This window comes from Xenopus laevis, chromosome 3S, assembly GCF_017654675.1.
Source record: "Xenopus laevis strain J_2021 chromosome 3S, Xenopus_laevis_v10.1, whole genome shotgun sequence".
Lineage (NCBI taxonomy): Eukaryota > Metazoa > Chordata > Amphibia > Anura > Pipidae > Xenopus > Xenopus laevis.
In genome coordinates, this window is record NC_054376.1 from 60199685 (window position 1) to 60221937 (window position 22253).

Genomic DNA, 22253 nt, shown 5'->3' on the forward strand with positions numbered 1-22253 from the left:
CCTGCAGTGTGCTGTCTACCTCATGTTTATTCACTGGTTGCATTACTTATTAATCACCAAGTGCTGTAATTACTGCCACAGCAGAGACACTACTTGTTTTACGCAAGAGCTGCTCTCCAAGAGCTTACATAGAACACCACTCATTGTATACACATGGTAACCCAGCTACTTTTTACTACATAGCACTGGGCAGAATGTCTCTTTTTCAGTATACAACACTGGGCAGCACAATTATCCTTCAGTATAAAGTATTTGGCAGCATAGCTGCCTCTCAAAATAAATCACTGGGCAGCACAGCCATCCCTGTATATACAGCCAGGAGCCAGCATTGGACTGGGGGCCCACCAGGCCGCAGGCTCAGGGGCCCCCCAGCCACAAAGTCTTATCTGCCGCAAAAGCCCCTGCGCCGCTCGTATGTACCTTTTTCCAGTGCCACTGGTGTCGGGAGGAGGATGTGTAGAGAGCAGGTCTGGGCTGGCAGGGCCCACTGTGTTTTTACCCTAGTCCTGCCGGCCCTGTCCATTTCTGACCTTAGCGCCCAGGGCATTTAGTACCATGCGAAGCATGCCTGTCTGTCAGTATACAGCACTGAGCAACTTATTATACAGCACTGTGGAGTAGGGGACACTTGAAAAAGAGCCACTAGCTCGAAACATGTTGTGAATAAAAAAACCTTGCAGCACAGTTTCTGCGGTTTTATGTTCCTGTTTGTCCACAACCTTAAAGATTTGGCACTGGGCAGCACAGCCATCCCTGTATATACAGCCAGGAGCCAGCATTGGACTGGGGGCCCACCGGGCCGCAGGCTCAGGGGCCCCCCAGCCACAAAGTCTTATCTGCCGGAAAAGCCCCTGCGCCGCTCGTATGTACCTTTTTCCAGTGCCACTGGGTTCGGGAGGAGGAAGTGTAGAGAGCAGGTCTGGGCTGGCAGGGCCCACTGTGTTTTTTCCCTAGTCCTGCCGGCCCTGTCCATTTCTGACCTTAGCGCCCAGGGCAGTTAGTACCATGGGAAGCATGCCTGTCTGTCAGTATACAGCACTGAGCAACTTATTATACAGCACTGTGGAGTAGGGCTACCTCCCAGTATACAGCATTGGGAAGCACAGTTATCTGTCTGCATAAAGCATTGGACTTTTATATGTAGCACTGGGCAGTGAGGTTACCTCTCAATATATGGCATGTAGCTGCGTGGTTATATCTCTCTAAATATGGCATAGACTGTATTTTAGCAGCAGACAGCAAAAGTTACTATTTCTCAGTATACGGTGAAGATAGTCTATCTCAGTATATAGCAGTTAATCAAAGAAAGTTGTGGATGCAGGAGGATTCCAGGTTACACAAAAAAAAATTTAAGGACTTTTGCAGGCCATCACTTTTGCAGGCGTCACAAGACGTCAGCGTTTTTTTTTATTTTCCACTAAAACTTGAGGAAGTCCTATGCACTCCATTGCACTTTGCCTGGCAAAGGCAAGTCTGGCGAAAGAGGTAACGTTCAGTTAAATCCGCAAATTTGCAAACCAAACATTTCGTGTCATATTTACAGAGTCCATTTTTCCAAGTATAGTCTCTGAAATAAAAAGTATATAATTGTTATATATAATTCAGAACTAAAGAAAGCATGCTAGATTAAGTTGTTCCTTCATCCCTTTATGGTTTACCCTTTCTTGTGTCTGATCCAACGTGTTTCTCTCTGTAATAGCAGTGTATTATGTTCACCTCCCCTCACTGGTTTTGGTACCACTTCCAATACTTTCCATCTTAGTTGGCAGACATTGTGTTTAGCATTGGCAAAATATCTAGATACAGCGTTATCAGTATATGTATCTATTTTAACGTTGCGTATGGCATTTTTATGTTCCTTTATCCTAACTTTTACTGGTCTGATTGTTTTGCCTATATAAAACATCCCACAGGGGCAATTAAGGACATACAGGTGGAAATGCATGTGGCATATGCTTGTAGTTTAATTTCCTTTCCTGTCAATGGATGATTTATGTTAGGTCCCTTCATAATGGAGTTACAACAGTTACAACTCATACAGAGAAACGTATCAATTTTTGGTGTACCTTTAAACAACTCTTTTTTTTATTGCTTGAGAAGTCTGTAGGGCATTATGTGTCTGGTAGGTTCCTACATCTTTTATATGCAAAATGAGGGGGTTTTGAGCAAATAGACTGATAGGAGACATCCATTTGTTAGATTGGCCAATATCTTTTGATTGTTTTTTCAATCATTTTACTGTGTTTGTCATATTTACTAACAAAAGTTAGCCTGTTACTTTCATTTACTTTTTCTTGGGGCATAACAAGTCCTGAAGATTCATTTTTTGAACCTGCTTTTCTATTGCCACAAGTTTGCCTTTGGGATACCCTCTTGCCATAAACCTCATGGTTAAATCGTTAGCTCCCTGGAGCATTTGTTGTATTTTTGGTAGTATGTATAACACAGAAATCCTAGGGAACTCTGTAGTAAGGAATTCTTTAATTGATTTCTCTATTATACCATTGGTGTATGCATCGGACAAACAAGTCGATCATCTTTTTCAATTTATCAGTTGGGTCAGCATCAATAAGTAGTGTCCAGGTATCTCAAGCTGATGCTGAACCTCTAAATGGTACTTGTCACTGTCCATTACAACCACCGCCCCTCCCTTAGCAGCTTTCCTGATTACAATATCTTTTTTCTGAACAGGCTGAGATTCTAAAAAGCACATTTTCAATTTTGCTGTGCGAATAAATTTGAAAATTTCCACTTCCCAGTCCAAAAATTCTATTGAATAACAAGGCACAAATCCTAGACCTTTGTTCAGAATTCAGAGTTCAGCAGGGGTTAAATCAACAGTGGACAAGTTAACAACAGGGTTATTTACCTCCTGTTGCTGTTGTTGCTGTTCCTGTGTCTCTGCGGATAGGCCTCCCTGCTGATAGGGAACCTTGGGTTTCTTTTTGGTAGTGATGCCTTGCTGGAGCCTACACCTAAAAAAGGCTGTGCCTCTCTATCTCAAGATGGTGCTTCCTCCTCGGTGCTTGTATATAGTGATGAGTCCGTTGTATAGGGTTAACTTGGTTCGCGGGCCTGTCTAGGGGACCGGCGATATGGCCTGCGATTACCACTGTAGTACTGCTACAGGTTCTAATTTCGGCGTCAAGGCCAATCAAATGTGCATTTGTTGTTGCTTATTTCTTGCCATTGTATATTCATTAGTGGATTGGTGGTACATAGGTTCAGTTTGTTTAAAACTCTTAGGAGTCTTTTTTTTATGCAATAATAGTTCTTCTACCGGTTCTTTCTTTGACGGACTCCCAAGATTTAGAGCAAAATTTTCCCATTGATCAAGTATGCCCGCAATTTCTGTGTTGCTATATGTAAATGTGGAAGTTGTTCCTTTTTCTTCACTCCCCAATTGTGACATAACTATTTAGCTAAAAGCTGGATGCTACAGATGTATACACTGTTAAAACAGTTCAATTCAATAGGCTTCTCTGTAGCTCACCCTTGGATTATATAGTGTTCATCCCACGGGGTATCCTGTACCGGTATCCCAAAGTATTGCGTATGGCATTTTTATGTTCCTTTATCCTAACTTTTACTGGTCTGATCAGTATACGGCAGTGTCAATATGTCTACCTCTCAGTGTGAGCACTAAACTGTACATCTGTCTCTCAGTATACACCAGTGGGTAGTCCCTCAGTGTACAACATTTGGTAGCACAATTTGTACGCTATACTGCATTGGCTGCACAGCTATATTTCAATATACAACTTTGGACAGCATGTATACCTCAGTATGCAGCCATGGTCATAACAACAATGTTTTAGCATCCAGCATATATATCAGTCAGTTTACAGTACTGTGCACCACAGATACAGTACAATATTCAGAAGTGAGCACAACAGTGTCAATATAGTTTATAGGGCAACATAGCTTTCAGTATACAGCACTGGGCAGCATGATGATCTCAATGTACATCAGTGGGCAGTATGGCTCACTCTCAATATACAGAACTGGGCAGTAGTATGGAAAATTGTTATCTGTTTAAACCAGGGGCGTAACTACAGAGGCTGCAGGGTGGCCTAGGAGGAATAGGGATCCCTAATCCATATACAATTTCAATAAATATTGTAAAACGTGTCAATCTCTAGACATTTTGGAGGCCTGAAAAACAATTTGCTGTGGGGCCCAGTAGCATCTAGTTATGCCACTGGTTTAAACCTTTGGCTCATTTGCCGATTTCTTTCTAATGCTCTCTCATTAGCTTCTGCTGTGTCTCTTTATTCTCTCGATTTCCTTCTCATCTTGCCATTCCCTCTGCTTCCTTCTTGTTCTGTGGTCTCTGCCTCCACCCCCCCCTTCTCCTGTCATTCTTCCCTCTCCTGCCTTGTGTGTGAGCGCCGTGCGCGGATATTTCTGCCTCTATCATAGCTCTGCAGCTGGAGACTCACCGCTGGATTTGATGGCTGGGAGCTGTGTGTGTATGTGTCCTTGTGCGGCTGTCTATTGATGTTGCCATGTCCTTGTGTACATTTCAGCCTTTGTGTGTCTTCACCTACAGCTGTGTGTGTGTGTGACGAGTGCGTGTCCGTGAATGTCTGTGCCATTTTTTCTGACTGGTGCCGTTTGTGTTGTTGATTGTATTTGGTTATGCGTGTATTCCTTTTTTTTTGTGCAGAAGTCATTGATTAAGTGATTTTGTGTTTGGCACTTCAGTTGGTGTTCGATTTGGTATGGCAAAGCTAAAAAGGATTTCACAAATGAGAAAAATGAAGGCCAGGTACAGAGAGTCCTATTGATTTGTATTTCTGTTTTGTTCATCCTAGATATGGAATGTTATACCTAGCAATTTGATTTCTTCTGTATATCTATAATAATCCGTCTGTCTGTATCTATCTGTCATCTATTTCTACCCATCTGTCTATCCTTCTGTCCTCTTTTTATCAATTTGATTTCGGCCAGTCTATGTATGTGCCTAGGTATCCATCTTCCTTTTATCTCAATCTCTCATATTTCTTCCTCTATCTATGTTCTGCCTGTCTATTTTTCATGTCTGTCTGTCTGTCTATCTATTAATATATGTTCCTCTGTCTTACTATCTGTAGTAGAATAATATTTGCCCTTTGGTATGCAGATATTTTCGTGTTTTAATTATATTTATATAAGATGTTAACATACCGTTTTAGATGAAACCATCACAGCCAAATTGTATAAATATACAAACATTTGTTCTGCTTAGTCTGCACTCAGTCATACTGGTTATTAGTGCTACCTACTGTACAGCGCCACTAATACTGCCTCTGCATGTCTGGAAGACTGTGCTTTGATGGTGCACATGTGGGCATGTTTGCACACTTTTTGTTCTATACTATCTCTCCTGGTCTATATACAGTATGCATACATCTATATAGTTATATATAAATATATATAAATTCCACCTCTTCCTTAAGGACTTAATATGATGTAAATAAAGAGAGTGGAAATTTTGGGTGTGCCGGCTCCTAATATTTGTGGATATACATAAATTATAACTGTACACCCCCGTTATATAAGGAAGAAAAAGTTTACCTTGGAGTGCGGATACTCAGTGGATTCTTTTATATATATATATATATATATATATATATATATATATATATATATATATATATATATATATACACATACAGTATTTAGATAGGTATAGCCACATGAAATGCCAGCTTTCATGTAATAAGGAGCCACAGGGATTGGGTGTAGTTCAGTTGAAACAGATATCTCCAGAACCAAAATAAATTGCACTTAAATAGCTATTTTACAGGACTCATGCAATAAATATATATATATATATATATATATATATATATATATATACACACCAAGGTGAGTTGACAGCAACCCAGGGAGTTTTGAGGCAAAGTTTTCAGCAAACAAAATGTAGGTTTCTTGGTTCCAACGTTTCAGTTCCACACTGGAACTTTCATCAGGGAATGAAAGTTCCAGTGTGGAACTGAAACATTGGAACCAAGAAACCAAAATTTTTTTGATGAAACCTTTGCTTCAAAACTTCCTTTTTGGCTAATGGTATGCACTCTGCCTGCATGTGTTATATATATATATATATATATATATATATATATATATATATATATATATATATATATATATATATATATATATATATATATATATATATGGAACATGGAGGAGCACTCAGGTAAACTGTGTACAAAATAGTGAAAAAATGCCCCACTCAACAGGCTCAGTTAGAGTAACTGATTTTAATAGAAAAACAAAAGAACACCCAAAGTTTAGATCACATCATAGTGATCTTCCTCAGGGAAAAAACTAGTTGGACTAGTGCTCAAGGTGCTCACCTTGCCTCATGGCAGAAACGCCCCTGACAATACATAAATATGAATGTGGCAGGTACACACACTGGATCAGAGCCAACCCGGCCAGGCGCCCTAGGCAACCTGTGCACGCTCGATAGCGCATGCGCGAAGCTGCGTTCCAGCGCGCATGCACAGAAACACATTCACACGATGGATTGAAGCGCCAGTCGGGTAGAGACGGGACCGGACATGGGGTAGGCGACTGAGCAGGTACGTGCCTGGCGCCCCCTCAGCTTTGCGCCCTAGGCATGTGCCTACTCTGCCTACCCCTAGTTCCAGCCCTGCACTGGATGTCATTAATACTGTACCTCTCATTGTGCAATGTTTCCACACATTACAGTAACAGCTGATATACAATAAAACAGCCTCATTGCACTAGCTTTAACATTGCTTGCGTCAGTACACTATTTAAATGGACATCAGTGCTGCAAAGCACCGCACACATTACACAAGCAAAATGACACAACTGGGACTTCTCCAAGCTCATCTATGCTTTATTTCACTCTGCCTAAAATACAGCAGTTGTACTAATTTTAGCATTGCACTGCAGTAGTATGTTTTGTAGATGGAATACATTAAGTAAAGTAATGGTAGTATACGTGTGCTAAAAGTTCACCTCTGGCTGCACCTCTGGCTGTAGGATGCAAACAATCGACGCATTCCTTTATAAATACCGCATTTCTCTCCAGCCGACTCCAGCCAGCTGCATCGCGCGCGATCTGCCGGGGGGCCCTGCGGGGGTGCGGGTCCTGGCCCAGTTGCACCCCCTGCTCCCCTGGTAGTTACGCCACTGACTGTAGCTGTGAAGAGGTGAGCAGTAACTGTGCATGTGATGCTTCATGTGATGAAGCAGTTCAGTAGGAAAAACAGTAGCTGTGCGTGTTAGTGAAGAGTGCAGCACAGGATTACTGTGTATGTAATAGTGGAATATATGGAAGGATAGTTGTGAGTAATACAGAGGTGTACACTGTTGGGTGGCTTCTTATGTTACAGAGGAGTAGAGTGAGAAATGAGTGGAGAGTAGTGCAGTGACATATAGCTGTGCATATCACAGAAGGGTACCATAAAATATACTGAAAGTAAAAAAAAAAAGGAGAGACTGCTCAAGCGCCCCGCTCAATCCTCCCTTTTCCAGGTGCTCAGTCTCCAGTGTCCCCACTGTATCCAATAACAAAACTCGAGGTAGACGGCACTTCTGGACAAAGTTTAATGTAGCAGGTTGCTGGACAAGGACCTAACGCGTTTCGCGATCAAAACCCCCAATCATAGGTTAACGGCTAACCTATGATTAAGGGATTTGATCCCGAAATGCGTTAGGTCCTTGTCCAGCAACCTGCTACATTAAACTTTGTCCAGAAGTGCCGTCTACCTCGAGTTTTGTTACCATAAAATATATTTATGCATTTTACAGTGGATTGCATTGGGTTATATGCATATTAAAGAGGAGATCAGTGACAAGAAGCTGATCATGTTAAAGGCAGCTGTGCATGTTTCACTGGGTGGAGTGTTACATCACACTAGTGCCGTGAGAGATAGCTTTGCATGTTCTGAATAAGCTCAGTAAGCGATAGCTGTCCATGTTACAGATGACTGCATGTGTAGCAATGGTAGAAATGTCCAATGTACCATAGCTATGGTTGTCACCTTTTCTGGAAAAATACCGGCCTTCCTATATATTTACCTTTTCTCCCCTATTAATAACGGGGATCAACCATCATTTTTACTTGCCAGGCCGGTAAAATACCGGCCAGGTGGCAACCCTAGCCATAGCCCTGAGGAGATGTAAAGTAGTGTTTGTAAGCAGGCACTTATGTCTACTATATTGTAAGCTGCAACTGTAGCAATGTGGACAGTGTGACTACTTCCCAATTAGAAAAAGTAGTTCATTAAGATGATAGTTTTCATTCCAGAACAGCAATTCTTTTTATTTAAATCTCTAGAAAAAATGTAGGGACATTGGTATATGCAATCAATTAGTAATCTGGAAGGAAATAAGACATAGGGGTTGCATATTTAAAAGTAGCAAAGTAGTAATTACTGTAACCTTGTTTTTTTTAAGCTTCAAAATTATCCAGGGGTTGAAGTTGTTGCACATATGATCAAGTAGTAAAATATCATAGGATTTTAGTGATTTCAATCAAGTTATTTCTGGTTGGTAAAATATTGATATTATTCCTCTCAATTTGCCAAGCAAACTTTCTTCATCCTTCTACAGGGAATAAAAGCATTAAGTCTATATTTTGTCTGAGGTTGTTAAGACTTCAAAGTGAGAGTGAACAAAATATAATTTTAATTAAAAGTGTTAGAATGAACCATTTCCAATAAAATTGTAGATTTACGAACAGGCAATGTTGAAAACATATTTCATGTTTTCTGGAGTAGTATAGTGTGGAACAAAATAAAAATACCCTATGTGCTTGTATAGGAGAATGCCCCTATTTCAGGGAGGTTTAACATTGTCGTCTTTCAAATCAGCGTGTGGGTCAAAATGCTGATTGTGCCATAAACCTTGTATTTATGTTGCCTGGGGAGGTATTTCTTTAATTTAGCTTGGAGAATAGAAGGGCTAGGAACTGTGAGTCAGAAAAAAATGAAATTAATAAATAATATGAAATCCGAGCCTCTAATGTAACACAAAAATACCAGCATCATTAATGCAATGCAAAATTTAAATGGAACTGTAAAAAGACATAAGAACTGGCAACTAAAAGAGTAAGCTGGGGTTATTACAGATCAAATAATAAGAGCAAATTTAGGAATATATAGACTTTTGGAATATATAGCCCTGACACTTCACTGGGCACTAACTGGTATGAGGCTTCTGGTTCTCAGTGAAGAGTTGGGCTGTATTTTTGCCCTAACTGTCAAAGCATTTCGGAGGAACAGAGTGACATCCTCAGGGTCCTGGCTTTAGTTACTGCTTCATTTTTTGAAGATGACTGTCAGCATTGCTTCAAGACATAGGTGAGCAACCTATGTTGTATTTCGGTCCAGAGTTGGCCTAGATATCTCAGCCCTCTCATTGGCAGTTGCAAAAGAGAGGGAGTAGGAGTAGTCTCCATCTCAAGTGCTGGATTTAGATGCAAGTGTTGTTCTTTTCTATATAGGCACTTACAGGCCAATTCCAAAGCTGCCACTCTATGATTGTGTCCTAAGATGTCTATATAGAAAACATTGCCTATGATTGGCTATTTGTTAGCTCCATGTGTACTGCCGGCTTGCAGGAGACTCTGCCTAGCATCTACGAATAATACATAATAACAATATGTGCCTACAAGCCCAGAATGAAATAATAAACACCTGCTGTGAGGCCTTTGGTAGCAACATTAAGGGAAGGATGAGTGACATGTTATTGTTAGTGATTGAGGATTCACTGCTTTAAGGTTACCAGATCATTGGATCTGGATTTTGTGTATTTTCATGGATTTTGTAAAAGGTGTCACCAATTTTTCACAGAATCTGCTAACCTAATTTATGTAATAATATGGTTTCAATTTAATGCACAAAAAATGTAAATGCACATGATTTAGTGGGTGCAGTAAATACAGTGGCTTACCTAGTAACGGGCAGGCCTGAGGGTGGGACATTCACCTTTCCACAAAATCATGCGGCAGCACACTCCTGGGGTGCATCATAACAATTCCCCCCTGCCCAGTCGACTGCAATTTGACTTAACAAGGTTCTGGATGTCCACATGCAATCACACACCCCAGCAGCGGGCCAGGCACCCTAAACAACATGGTCAGTCGCGCTGCCTCTCATGTGCATACATGTGCGAATAGATGCGCCGGAAAAGCCAGCATAAGAGTGCAGACTGGTAGGGGGGCAGAGAAGGTGCGTGCCTGGAGCCCCTCCTGCCAGCTTTGCACCCTAGGCACGTGTCTACTCTGCCTACCCCTAGTTCTGGCTCTGGCACCCCCTGTACCCTTAAATATCAGTGATCCCCAACCAGTAGCTCGTGAGCAACATGTTGCTCCCCAAACCCTTGGATGTTGCTCCCAGTGGCCATAAAGCAGGTGCTTATTTTTGAATTGCAGGCTTGGGGCACATTTTGATTGTATTAAAACCAGGTGTACTGCAAAACGGTGCCTCAATGTAGGTTGACAATCCACATAGGGGCTACTAAATGGCCAGTCACAGCCTTTATTTGGCACCCCAAGAACATTTTTTATGCTAGTGTTGCTCCCCAATTCCTTTTACTTCTGAATGTTGCTCACAGGTTCAAAAGGTTGGGGATCCCTGCCTTAAATAGTTACACCACTGGTAAATAGTGCATGCTGGCATAGCTGATTAATAGCAAGTCTTACCACACTGCATATTGTGCCCAAGCTACTCCTACTTGCAAGAGACAATCATGAAGTAGTGTTAAAGGATACCTAACCTAAAATGTCAATATGATATTGCTCAGGGCACTTTTGTAATTTGAATTAAAAACATTTTTTTCAGTTTCAGAGTTATTATTGCCAATTTACTGCCAATATAATGAAATTTGTAACAGCAGCATCACCTGCTGGTCAGTTCTTCTGAATGTACAGTCAGAGAGATATATTCAGAAGAACATAAGAGCACTTCCCTGCTTTTCCTTCTGAATATTATCTTTTCAACTGTACAGTAAGAATTCTTAGAAATGAATCCTGTGCAACGCTATATAAAGTTGTTTTTAAGGTGTATTTATCCTTTAATTTCCCTATGTTCCCTATTTAGCTTAAGAAATAACAAATCGTACAGATTTTTAGTGGTAAATGAGTGCTTACGATGATTTCTGTTTTTACCGGTTCTACCATTTTTCTTATCCCCGTGAAAGATATCACAACAAATAACTTTTCATTTGTACACAGTTGGACTTCAGAAACCCAACCTTATCATTGGTGGGATAGTGTTTCTAGAACCCACCTCCTTCTGACATAATTTCTGATGTTAGCTAAGGGGTGGTCAGGCTCAGCCCCTCTTTAACCTCGGCTTTTGAGACAGTTATAGGGTGGGTGCGGGTCAGAACATGTCTGATCTTCACTGATTGCCGCTCTTGAATACGAAATGCCCTCTTTACTCAATAATTTTAAATTACTTAAAACCATGCAATGTTTGATGCAAATGATAGTAAATTCCAAAATCTACCCTTAGCTAGGGCCAGTGGCTAACTATAGAAGAAGCTGAACCAGGGGGGACGGGGAAAAGGGGGGCTCAGGACTGCGGGGTCTTCTTCCTCTATAGCCAACAAGAACCCTCCCCTCAGGGCCAGGCCATGGTATTTTGGCACCCTAGGCAAGGACTTCAATCAGTGCCCCCCCCCACCCAGACCTGCATTACCATTTCCCACCTTACCATTCATATTGCCCCTTTACCTGTGCCCGCAGCCATCATGTTGCCCCATTTGTACCTGTGCCAATGGCAGTCAATCAGATTGCCCCCAATATGTACCTGTGCCAGCATAACCCAAAATATCCATCATATTGTTACCTCCAATCTGCAAGCAGCAGCCAAAATATCCACAGTATTGCCTCGAAATATTTAATTGTGCAAGCAGGAGCCAAAAATCCATAATTTTGCCCCCAAATATGTGCCAGCCAAAAATCCACAATATTGCCCCAAACACTTGTGTACCTGTGCCAACAGCCACCGTATTGCCCCATGTATCTGAGCTAGCAACAGCAGCCAATCCCTCATATTGCCCCCAATCTGTACCTGTGCTAGCAGCAGCCAAAAAATCCACAATATTGCCCCCAAATATGTACTTGTGACAACAAGAGCCAAGAGGAAGATGGGCAATGCTTCTGCCTGCAGTTTGAATAATGGGCAAGAGGGCTTGGAACATGCGGTTTATAAAATTTAAAAACTATTTAAGGCCAAGCATACCAGAGTTAAAAAAAGAAAGAAAACAAATTCCCCTTAAAAGTTCGCCCACCCTATGACAGCACCCTAGGTGGGCCCCTACTCTGCCTACCCCTAGTTCTGGGCCTGCTCCCCCCCCCCTTCCTCAGCATCTCTCTTACCTGTGGCTGGGAAGCAGAGCGCATCGTCAGTGATAAAGTCTGGGTGGGGAGTGGGTGGAGTACGTGTGGGAAGTGGGCGGGAGTATGGGGATCGGAGTGTTCTAGACCCCTCTGGAGATTTTTTTGCACTGGCTAGGGCCTTCCCACAGGGAGGAATTGGTCTTCATCACACTAAGCTCTGCAGCTGGGCCTGCTTTTGAGGCTATGTTTCATGCAAATGATCGTTTTAATAATACACTAATATGTATTCCTAAACTTTAAACATTTGTAAAATGAAGTATGCTTTTCACTTGAGCCGACTTATAAAGGGAGCTGCATTAAGTCTTTTTAATTCAAACATATGAATTTTTTTTTCATAGAAATTATATCCAAGAGAGGTTTGAGGTGATTTCCTATGAGGTAATTATTACAACACAAGGAAATCTACATTTAAAATTCCTTCCACTGCATCACTTGTTACAATCTTGCTAAGCCTTTACCAGAGCAAAGGATTTAGGAAACACTAAGAACACGTTTAGCATGTGCTTGTTATCTTTACCCACTAATAATCGACTCTTGCATTTGTTGAACCTGTTAATAAAAGTAGCCCAGTAAAAATGCAATTTAAAGCCACAATCAAGGGAAGATGACAATGGCATTTCTCTACTGGTGCATATAGCCATAATGGCTTGTGCATATTTTGTTTTCTCTACATAATATTGAATCCAGCACCTTCACGCAGACATTTCCCCCACTGATATCAAGTGACATTATTCAGGATTGTGCTACTTTCCACCCACAGTCCAAAAATTGAATTGGTGCTTTAATTGGTCCTTATAAGATTGATATAAGTGTGCACATCACCTTGCTTATATAGTTTTGTCTATCACCAGTTAAACAACATCAGATGTCATCAGCTCCATGGTCTGACACAAAACAGGGGGAACTGGCAACAGCAATGAGGAGCCATTGAAAAAGGAAAACAAGTTCCCTCACGTTTGCTCATAAAATTGCAGATTTGCTATAGTGGCTGCCTTTATATCTCAGACGGGGCATTAGGTAGACAGGCAATTGCGTCATCACAGTCTGATGCTAAATGTAAAGGAGGAAGCAATTATAGCATAAAATAATAATGAGTACACATAACATAATAATTTAACTGCCTGATGGTTACATTTGCTGCATGACAGTTTCATGATATGATTGTTGAGGACTGACTCAGAAATGGTGCTAGACTGGATCTACTAACTATCGACCCTCTGAGCCTCACATTATGCTATAACTCAGGGGTAATAGCAACTTTAATATTGTCTTATTTTATTTGTATCACAAGAAAAGCATGCGCTGGGTCAACACTTTAAGACAGCACATGTTACCATTTTAAAATTACAACTGCAACACATAGATTGTCACATAATGTAATTGTCATTATAATGATATTAACCTAAGGCTGTTGACCAACCTAAAAGTTGTGACTCCTAAAACAGTGTTACATGGCATTTTTACCATGCATGTATATTGGAAAATTGTTTTTATTATGCAAAAAAACCTGTTTTAGAGTAAGCACTTTTTTTCCCCCTCAATATGGGAGTTTATGTTACAAGATTAAAAATGTAGAAGTACCGACGGCTAACCCATATAAAACAGCAGCACTGTGTCATTTTAAATAAATATTAGGGGCAAAATGTGGTTTTGGTTTTTCTTGCCCTATAAAAGGAATGATCATTACCAAGTGTAGACCTCATAAGAATATTATTGCTAAATAAAATAGTTGCTCTGTAAAACTGACAGGTACTTATTGTAAATAGGATTGCTTGATAAAGCCAAGGAAGACTTCTAACACTTGTACACAAATTCTGACTGCTTTATTTTATTGAACAAGAGAATTAAAGTGAATGAACATTCCTCTAATATATCATAAGCTCTGCTTTAGCTTCTTTCTGTGTGAGCCATTTTTTTGGTTTGAGGGAATACGATTTGGGTCTTCCCAAGTTTTCCCACCACTTGGGAAATCAGATTCAACAATAAGCTTATCTGGCCCATAATACGTCATCTTCTAAAGTATGGGCAGCTTGGAGAGGTGATTGTGTTTTTTGTAAGCCTTAGCTTTGCAGTTTTGTGTTCTTCCAATTGACAGAGAAGAACGGGAATATGATTCAATGTGCTGAATTGCTCAACAGGCCTAGTTTATTTCCATATATTTCCCGGTCTCAGAATATGTATTTCCAAGGTTTTATGCTTTTGAGCCAAATAAAATAGCTTGAGAGCCACATTTTAAGTGCTAATTGCCCTTTAATTGATTTCTGAAATGCTCATAGATACTTTTACCAAAATATGAGCTATATTCTCAGATGTCTCAAGTGTTTATACATCACCATTAGGCCTGTATGGGTAACTGAAGCAGGATATAAAATAGCACAGCTCTGACTATGTTTATTATGCTCTGGAGTTTGTGCAGCATTTATACTAACAGAGGAGTGCACTGCGTTTAAAAATTAGCTTTGGGGTATGTTTCCTGAGCATATTGATGTGCTGGAGTAAAACGTGGGCTACTTTCACTTACCTCCCTCATACTGCAGTTGTCATTTTATATCATATAAGTCCTTTTTGCATGCATGCATGGCATGTATACTAGAATGATCTAGAAAGAAAATTGTAGCCTAAATTGATCAGTTGCCCTTACTCATGATAGCGGCATTGTTCTAAATAAACATATGTATTGTGGAAACAATGTAAACAATAATATTTCTTGGCATTTGCCATTTCACTAGTAATGTTTCAAGTGGGAGAGGCACAGGTGATGGCAATGTAAAGTAGGTCCAGGCTGTAGGCAGTGCTAAAGTAGATATATAAATTAGCGCAGAAGCACTGGCCCAGTACTGACGACAACTCCGTGAGCAAGGTAACCCGGACATTTTTATGTCTTACGGTTGAGTAGCTGCACTTTGGCCCCACTACTATGACTAGATATGGAACTGTCCTATTCCTGCATATAATGGAGCTGGTGATTTATCAGGTTTTCAGACTAGCCTGTATTCTGCCAGATGTCACAAACCTCTAGGTCTCCAGTATCCTCTGCCAGCTGTTGGCTGCTTTACTACACATATGTGGCAACTTAATAGTATTTAAAGCATTATTGTTAATAATGGCTTAGTATATTGTATGTCTTAAACTTTAAAGCGAATGAACTAATGAACACTTAATAAACATTTATGTGTATCTAAGGTCTATAATTTAGTATTTCCTTTGCGCTACAGTTTTTCAATAGTTCTGTCCTGCTTACAAAACAGTCACAACAAAGGGTAAAGAGAGGGGGTCGTTTACTGTAATTAAATGATCTACCTCATAAGAACCAAACATGGAGAAGCTTCTGCTTTCCTGTTTGCTTCAATTAGCTGAGGAAATAACTAAAAACATTTTTCATGATGAAAAAAATGCTCAGCACAGGATCAATTCATCATTGCACTCATGTTGAACAAGGGAGCATAATGTGCCTTTACCATTAGTCCACATGCAGACAGAGGGGGTGGTAACTATTAATACCATTGTTCAATTAATGTTTGTAGAGGGGTTTTACTAGAACAAAATCAGAACCCTGTTTTGTGCCTTGTGCCACTGGAAAATTAATAAATTTGCCCAGTCAGCCTGTGGGTTTGATATTTATATACACAGTGAGAATTCAGTAAACATGCTGGGTGTATTGTACGCATTGTAAATATAATATGCTTGTCGTTTGTGAATGTTAAATAAGGATATATGTGTAAATAAGGAGAATGTATTATGCCTGCTAGATGTGTCAGATGAAATTAGTATATATTGCTATATTGGTTGTAAAGACACAGTGATGCAGGGAAAATATAATTGTTGGTTTAGAAAAAAAACAGATTATAATTTGGAGGTTGGAGATTCCTCTTCCATTGCCTGGCTGAGTTTAGAGTGAGTGGCCATTGTGCTTAAACAGAGTGTAGTGCTTGCTACATGGCTTGCTAAACACGAGGGATCTTTTAAAGCTATTGAATGTAGGAAATGTGCTGTGTGTGGGATATCTGTATGACTGCTGTAAGAACTGAAAAGGAGATATATATCTTTAGGTAGGTGGTGTTCACAGGTAAAGGGTAGTAGAAGGGAGAGTGCACTTGCTGTAAATGGTAACAAGCATATTTGGGCAGAGAACAAATACCACATTGGTAGTGTTGTTAGAATAAGCATATTATTTTTAATATTCTATATGTCTTCATGTCAAACTCAAAATCAAACTGTCATGGAATTTGCAATAAAGCATGCAAAATGTCTCTCTGAAGATAGAACCCTTCTCCCACTAATTCATAAGTGGTTATATGTATGGAAGTCAGCAGATTGAATCCCCAAAAGTTGTTTTACAACATTTCTTAGAGAAATTCACCCCAACTACAGAGAGTAAAGACTGCACTATGTATCTTGCACCAGACTGAAAATGAAAATATGAAAGAGCTTATTTAATTGATTGAAATTGTGATCCTTAATTGTACTCATACAATTAATACTAAGGTGCAGAATGCGGCACTTTTGAACACAAGACAACCCTGTCCTTACTACTTACTCTAGCCTTTCACCAGCCTACCCTCATGAATCCAGGGCTGCCAAATGCAGGTAGTGCTGTATTCATCAGAAAAGCACACACCTGCCTCCATGGTGCAAAGTCAAGGCAGTTTGAAAAGGTGGAAAAACATGTCCTATTTTGTAAATTGCCTTTTAAGTGTGTAGTCTATATTTATCTGACATAAATAGTTCCTTCTGTTATGTCCACGGCCCCAGTGATATCAGTAGAAATAAGGGAAAGGGGCATGACAGTTTCTTCTGTGGACAAGGCAGAATTTGCAAGCAAAGACAGGGTTACTTTTTTTTTATGTTACCAGCCATTTTGATGATTTGATTTGATCCAGGCACATTTTAAACAGCAATTCTTCCCACTAGTTATTGAGAGTATCTTAGGAGAACCAACCTCCTGGTCCTTCCACTCTGTCTGTGTCGGGGTTTAATGGCTGTGCAGCTAAGACAGGTGGTGGGCGGCAGCCCTCACCCCGACCACAAAATGAGCCAAATAAGCTTCCATTGCACTGTTATTGTTCACTTGTGGACTTAAAACCATACATTTGCTACTTTTTAGGCTCTTGCATTATGAATGATAAAAATAAATTATGCTGTGGACAAACAAAAAAAAAAAAGCAAAGCCTTTAAATGGAAATGGGAAAATCTAAATGTGGAGGTAGGTTTATCTGATTAAATAGCTGTGTATAGTTTAAAGAGAGAAAATGTTAAATGGTTACTGTCACCATACTTATGTTATTTTTGCTACTTATGGCTCCCATGTGAGACGAGCCTTCTCCTACTTCTCCCAGAGCTATGCTTAGTGTTTCATTGTGATGCATTGAAGCTGTTTGCAATCCTATTGCAGATTTATAAATATTATGATGCGTTAGTTATATAATTTAGAGCGTTAGAATTAGCATGATGTGGCCTTGCATTTTATAGAGAGAGGGGTTGAAGGGAACAATGTAGAAGAACACTGTGCATTTGATAGAAAGAGTGGAACAATTTGTCTGTGTGCATCTACATTGGCTGTATATTAAGAGACAGCTATGTGCATGTTACACAGACGGAAACAGTATGAGAGATAAATGAACATTTCATAAAAAAGAAGGGTTGAGGGGAATAGCGAGATGACTGTATTTTATATTGAAAGATGATGTGTGTTAGATGCCTTCATATTTTATAGAGCCAGCTGTGCATTTGGCTAAGGCATATGGTAAGAGTTCTTTTTGTATTGAGAGGGGCTATGTAGAAGATGGCTTGTGCATTGTAAAGAGGACAGTGTTGTGTGACAGGCAGCAACTACCAGTGTCATAGACAATATATAAGTAATAAAAAGGAAAGATTTGCATAATGAGAGGTCCAATTTAAGAGAGTGCAGTGGAACATTATCTCTTTAAAACAGAGAATGCCTTTGTAACATATTTGATATTTCCGTTATTTTGGGAAGGATTAACATGTATAGTTTGCATACTTAATTCTGAAATTCATTGTCCTTCGACGTTCTTACCCTTCATCCTTTCTGTTTTGGGGTTAATCCTGGCTGCATTTCACTAGACTAATATTTCTTGTCTGTAATTATTGGTAATTGTCTAATTGCTTGATTTGTGTTGAAACAGCAAAAGAGGAGGAGAGATTGTAGATTTGTTTATGTCTATAGCTCAGAACAGGTGGGATTGAACACTGTTTGGAAATACACAGTAGTGACATCAAATGACCCAAATACCAACACAAAAGAAAAACTGTTCTTTCTGCTTGGGTTTTTCCTATGTAAATACCTGTACTGAAACACACACATTACAGCAGCTCTCCAGTCTACTTGTATGCTCCTTATACAGTGTGTACAAGTTTTTCATGTTTATGAAATGATGTTAATTATTTTTGTACGGATTGATATTCCCAATATTAGGAACACCAACACTTTTTTATAGATGTAATTTCTCTGCATTGTAAGTTTTTATATAAAAATAATGGCTAACCTGCTTTTCTTTTACAGGTGAGTCCAGGATCCAGTATGATTCTCCAACTGCCGTCCTGTCTGTGTCCCATCCTTCTGATTGTTGTTGGCTCCATTTTGTCTGGCTCGGCATCAGGTTGTCCCCAGCGCTGTGATTGCTCTCCTCAGGACCGATCTGTGCTTTGCCACCGCAAACGTTATCTTGATGTCCCTGAGGGCATTCCCACAGACACACGATTGTTGGACCTCAGCAAGAACCGTATCAAAACTCTCAACCAGGATGAGTTCTCTGCCTTCCCATATCTAGAGGAGCTGGAGCTCAATGAGAACATTGTGAGCATAATTGAACCAGGAGCATTCAATGGTCTATTTAATCTGCGGTCACTGGGACTGAGAAGTAATCGTCTCAAGCTAATCCCTCTAGGTGTTTTCACAGGGCTTAGTAACCTAACCCAATTGGACATCAGCGAGAATAAAATTGTTATACTGTTAGATGATATGTTCCAGGACCTTTACAACCTCAAGTCTCTTGAAGTTGGTGATAATGATCTGGTTTATATCTCCCACCGTGCCTTTCGCGGTCTTAATAGCTTGGAAGAGTTGACATTAGAGAAGTGCAATCTCACCTCGGTGCCCACAGAGGCACTTTCCCACCTTCATGGCATCATCACCCTGAAACTTCGATATCTCAACATCAATGTTATCAGAGATTACTCTTTCAAAAGACTGTACCGGTTAAAAAGCCTGGAGATAGCACACTGGCCATATCTGGACACCATGACATCCAATAGCCTTTATGGACTGAACTTAACTTCTCTTTCAATTACACACAGCAATCTTAGTTCTATACCTTATGTCTCTATTCGTCATCTTGTTTATCTCCGTTTCCTTAACCTCTCCTTCAACCCTATTACAGCTGTGGAGGGTTCCATGTTGTATGAGTTGCTAAGATTACAGGAGTTTCACCTTGAAGGTGGTCAACTGTCTGTAGTGGAACCGTATGCTTTCCGTGGTCTCAACCACCTGAAGGTGCTCAATGTCTCGTCTAACAATCTCAATACACTAGAAGAATCCTCTTTTCATTCTGTGGGTAACCTGGAAACACTCATACTGGACAAAAATCCCTTGGCATGTGACTGCCGTCTTTTGTGGATCTTTCGACGACGCTGGAGACTTAACTTTAGCCGACAGCAGCCCTCCTGTTCCAGCCCAGAGTATGTACAAGGGAAGGAGTTCAAGGATTTCCCTGATGTCCTTCAGCCCAACTATTTCACATGCCGGCGTGCTCGCATTCAGGACCACACTGCACAAGTAGTATATGTGGATGAGGGTCACACTGTACATTTTTTCTGCCGAGCAGATGGAGACCCTCCACCAACCATTTTGTGGCAGTCTCCACGCAAGACATTTATCACCAGCAAAAGTAATGGGCGTCTGACTGTGTTTCCAGATGGCACATTGGAGGTGCGCTATGCTCAGGTACAAGATAATGGGACTTATCACTGTATAGCAAGCAATGCAGGAGGCAATGACACCTCCTTGGCCCATCTTCATGTGCGAAGCTACTCTCCTAACTGGCCTCTCAAACCCAACAAAACCTTTGCTTTTATGTCCAATCAACCAAATGAGAGTGATGTGAACAGCACCAGAACAAGTGTCCCCTTCCCATTTGATATAAAGACTTTAATTATTGCCACAACTATGGGTTTCATCTCTTTCCTGGGTGTAGTCCTCTTTTGCTTGGTCTTGCTTTTCTTATGGAGCAGGGGTAAGGGCAACACCAAACACAACATTGAGATAGAGTATGTACCGCGAAAGTCTGATGCTGGACTCTCCTCAGCAGATGCCCCTCGTAAATTCAACATGAAGATGATCTGATGCTGAGAATCATTGGGGGAAGTGGGAGACAGGGTAATAAGGGCAGGTAGTAGAATGCACGGGACTTGTTCTTGCCCCATCTCTTTTGCTTAACCTTCTGAGGACAAGCTATATGACTTCCTGAAGGATGGAGCATTAGTGACAGGGATTCCTCGAGCTGTTCTTGTTGGCCTGCAGCAGTTGCCAGTTTTGCGAATGACCTTTGCACTTTTAACCATGTGAATATGATCCCCAAACGTATCCATATTTCAGAGTGCCCACCTGTTACCCAACCACACACCCTACTGCTGATACTGGGGCAGGAGGGTGCAATAAATAAAGAGTATAAGGCAGTGGAAAGACTTTTAACTGTCTGTCTGGAATAGTAAGTTGAAATATAGGGGAATTGGGAGGGCAAAATTTACTCCAGTACTGAACTTTGACCTCTGTATCTTCTCCTGATTTCAATACCTGTGATTTTTATGGAAAAAAAGAAAGAAATATTATTGAAAAAAATAAAGAAAAACTGGAAAATGCCAAAAGACATGACACTGCAGCAATTACATAATTTCTTAATAAAGAAATGTGTGGCCTACTATTCTGTAAGGGTGAAGGGGGATATAAGAGGGGGAAGCTATTCGGTGCCTATGTTTTTTAAAGTGATTCTCTTTGACAAAAATAGGGTGCACGTATAACAGCTCTACAGATCAACACACATTAGCAAGCAGATTCATTGGAGTAATGGGACAAATGTATTGGACTGAATGCCACCATTTATAGTAACTTCAGAAAAATAGAAACTAAAAAATATGTGCAGGGTTTAATTTGGAGTTTCCGGCATTTTTCCACAGCTTAAAATGTGTCTGCAATACTACATGTTGTAATGCAATATCTCAAGTTTGACATCCCTGCTCTAAAGGAATATACCCTGGTAAATAGTTGTTCTGTATACCTCTCCTGTCTACTGCACAAATTGATAAATATAACAATGCTAGGTAAAGAAAACAAGAAATAGTGGGCAAAAAAATGGACTTAGAGGTATATAAAATAGGGAGCACTGTGTGGAATAGTCAGTTTATGGTGATAGACTTTCATTTTATATAGCAATATGCAGCAATGCTTGTAGTTATTGGAAAAATGCATTGCATTAAGATCTCAATACAGGAATGATTCCTTTTGCAAATCATGTCTGGGTTTCGTTCATGTTTGAGCTGTTAAAGGAACAGTAACACCAAAAAATTTAAGTGTTTTAAAGTAATGAAAATATCACGTACTGTTGCCCTGCACTGGTAAAACTGATTTGCTTCAGAAACACTACTATAGTTTATATAAACAAGCTGCTGTGGAACAATGGGGGAAATTGAAAAACGGCTATATGGCACAGGTTAACTAATGGATAACAGATAACACCATTAGACAGACAGAGCTTATCTGATGTGTAACCTGAGCCTTTTCTCCTTTGAATGGCTGCCCCCATTGCTACACAGCAGCTTATTTATATAAACAATAGTAGTGTTTCTGAAGCAAACACAGCAG

At 40.3% G+C, this 22253-nt stretch overlaps 1 protein-coding gene across 3 annotated transcripts in view; it reads left to right on the forward strand.

Annotated features, from left to right (window-relative positions):
- Nucleotides 1–21266, forward strand: part of lingo1.S (leucine rich repeat and Ig domain containing 1 S homeolog) — a 125570-nt gene extending 104304 nt beyond the window's left edge. For 2 of the 3 annotated variants that reach the window (XM_041588360.1, XM_018255572.2), the window contains one exon: nt 18900–21266. In XM_041588360.1, coding sequence (XP_041444294.1) covers nt 18918–20738 — 1821 coding nt within the window. In that variant the 5' untranslated portion in view covers nt 18900–18917 and the 3' untranslated portion in view covers nt 20739–21266. Of the gene's footprint in view, nt 1–4381; nt 4473–4707; nt 4772–18899 lie in introns of those variants that run through there. The other variant, XM_041588361.1, reaches the window with a different exon arrangement.
- Nucleotides 21267–22253: the final 987 nt, after the last annotated feature.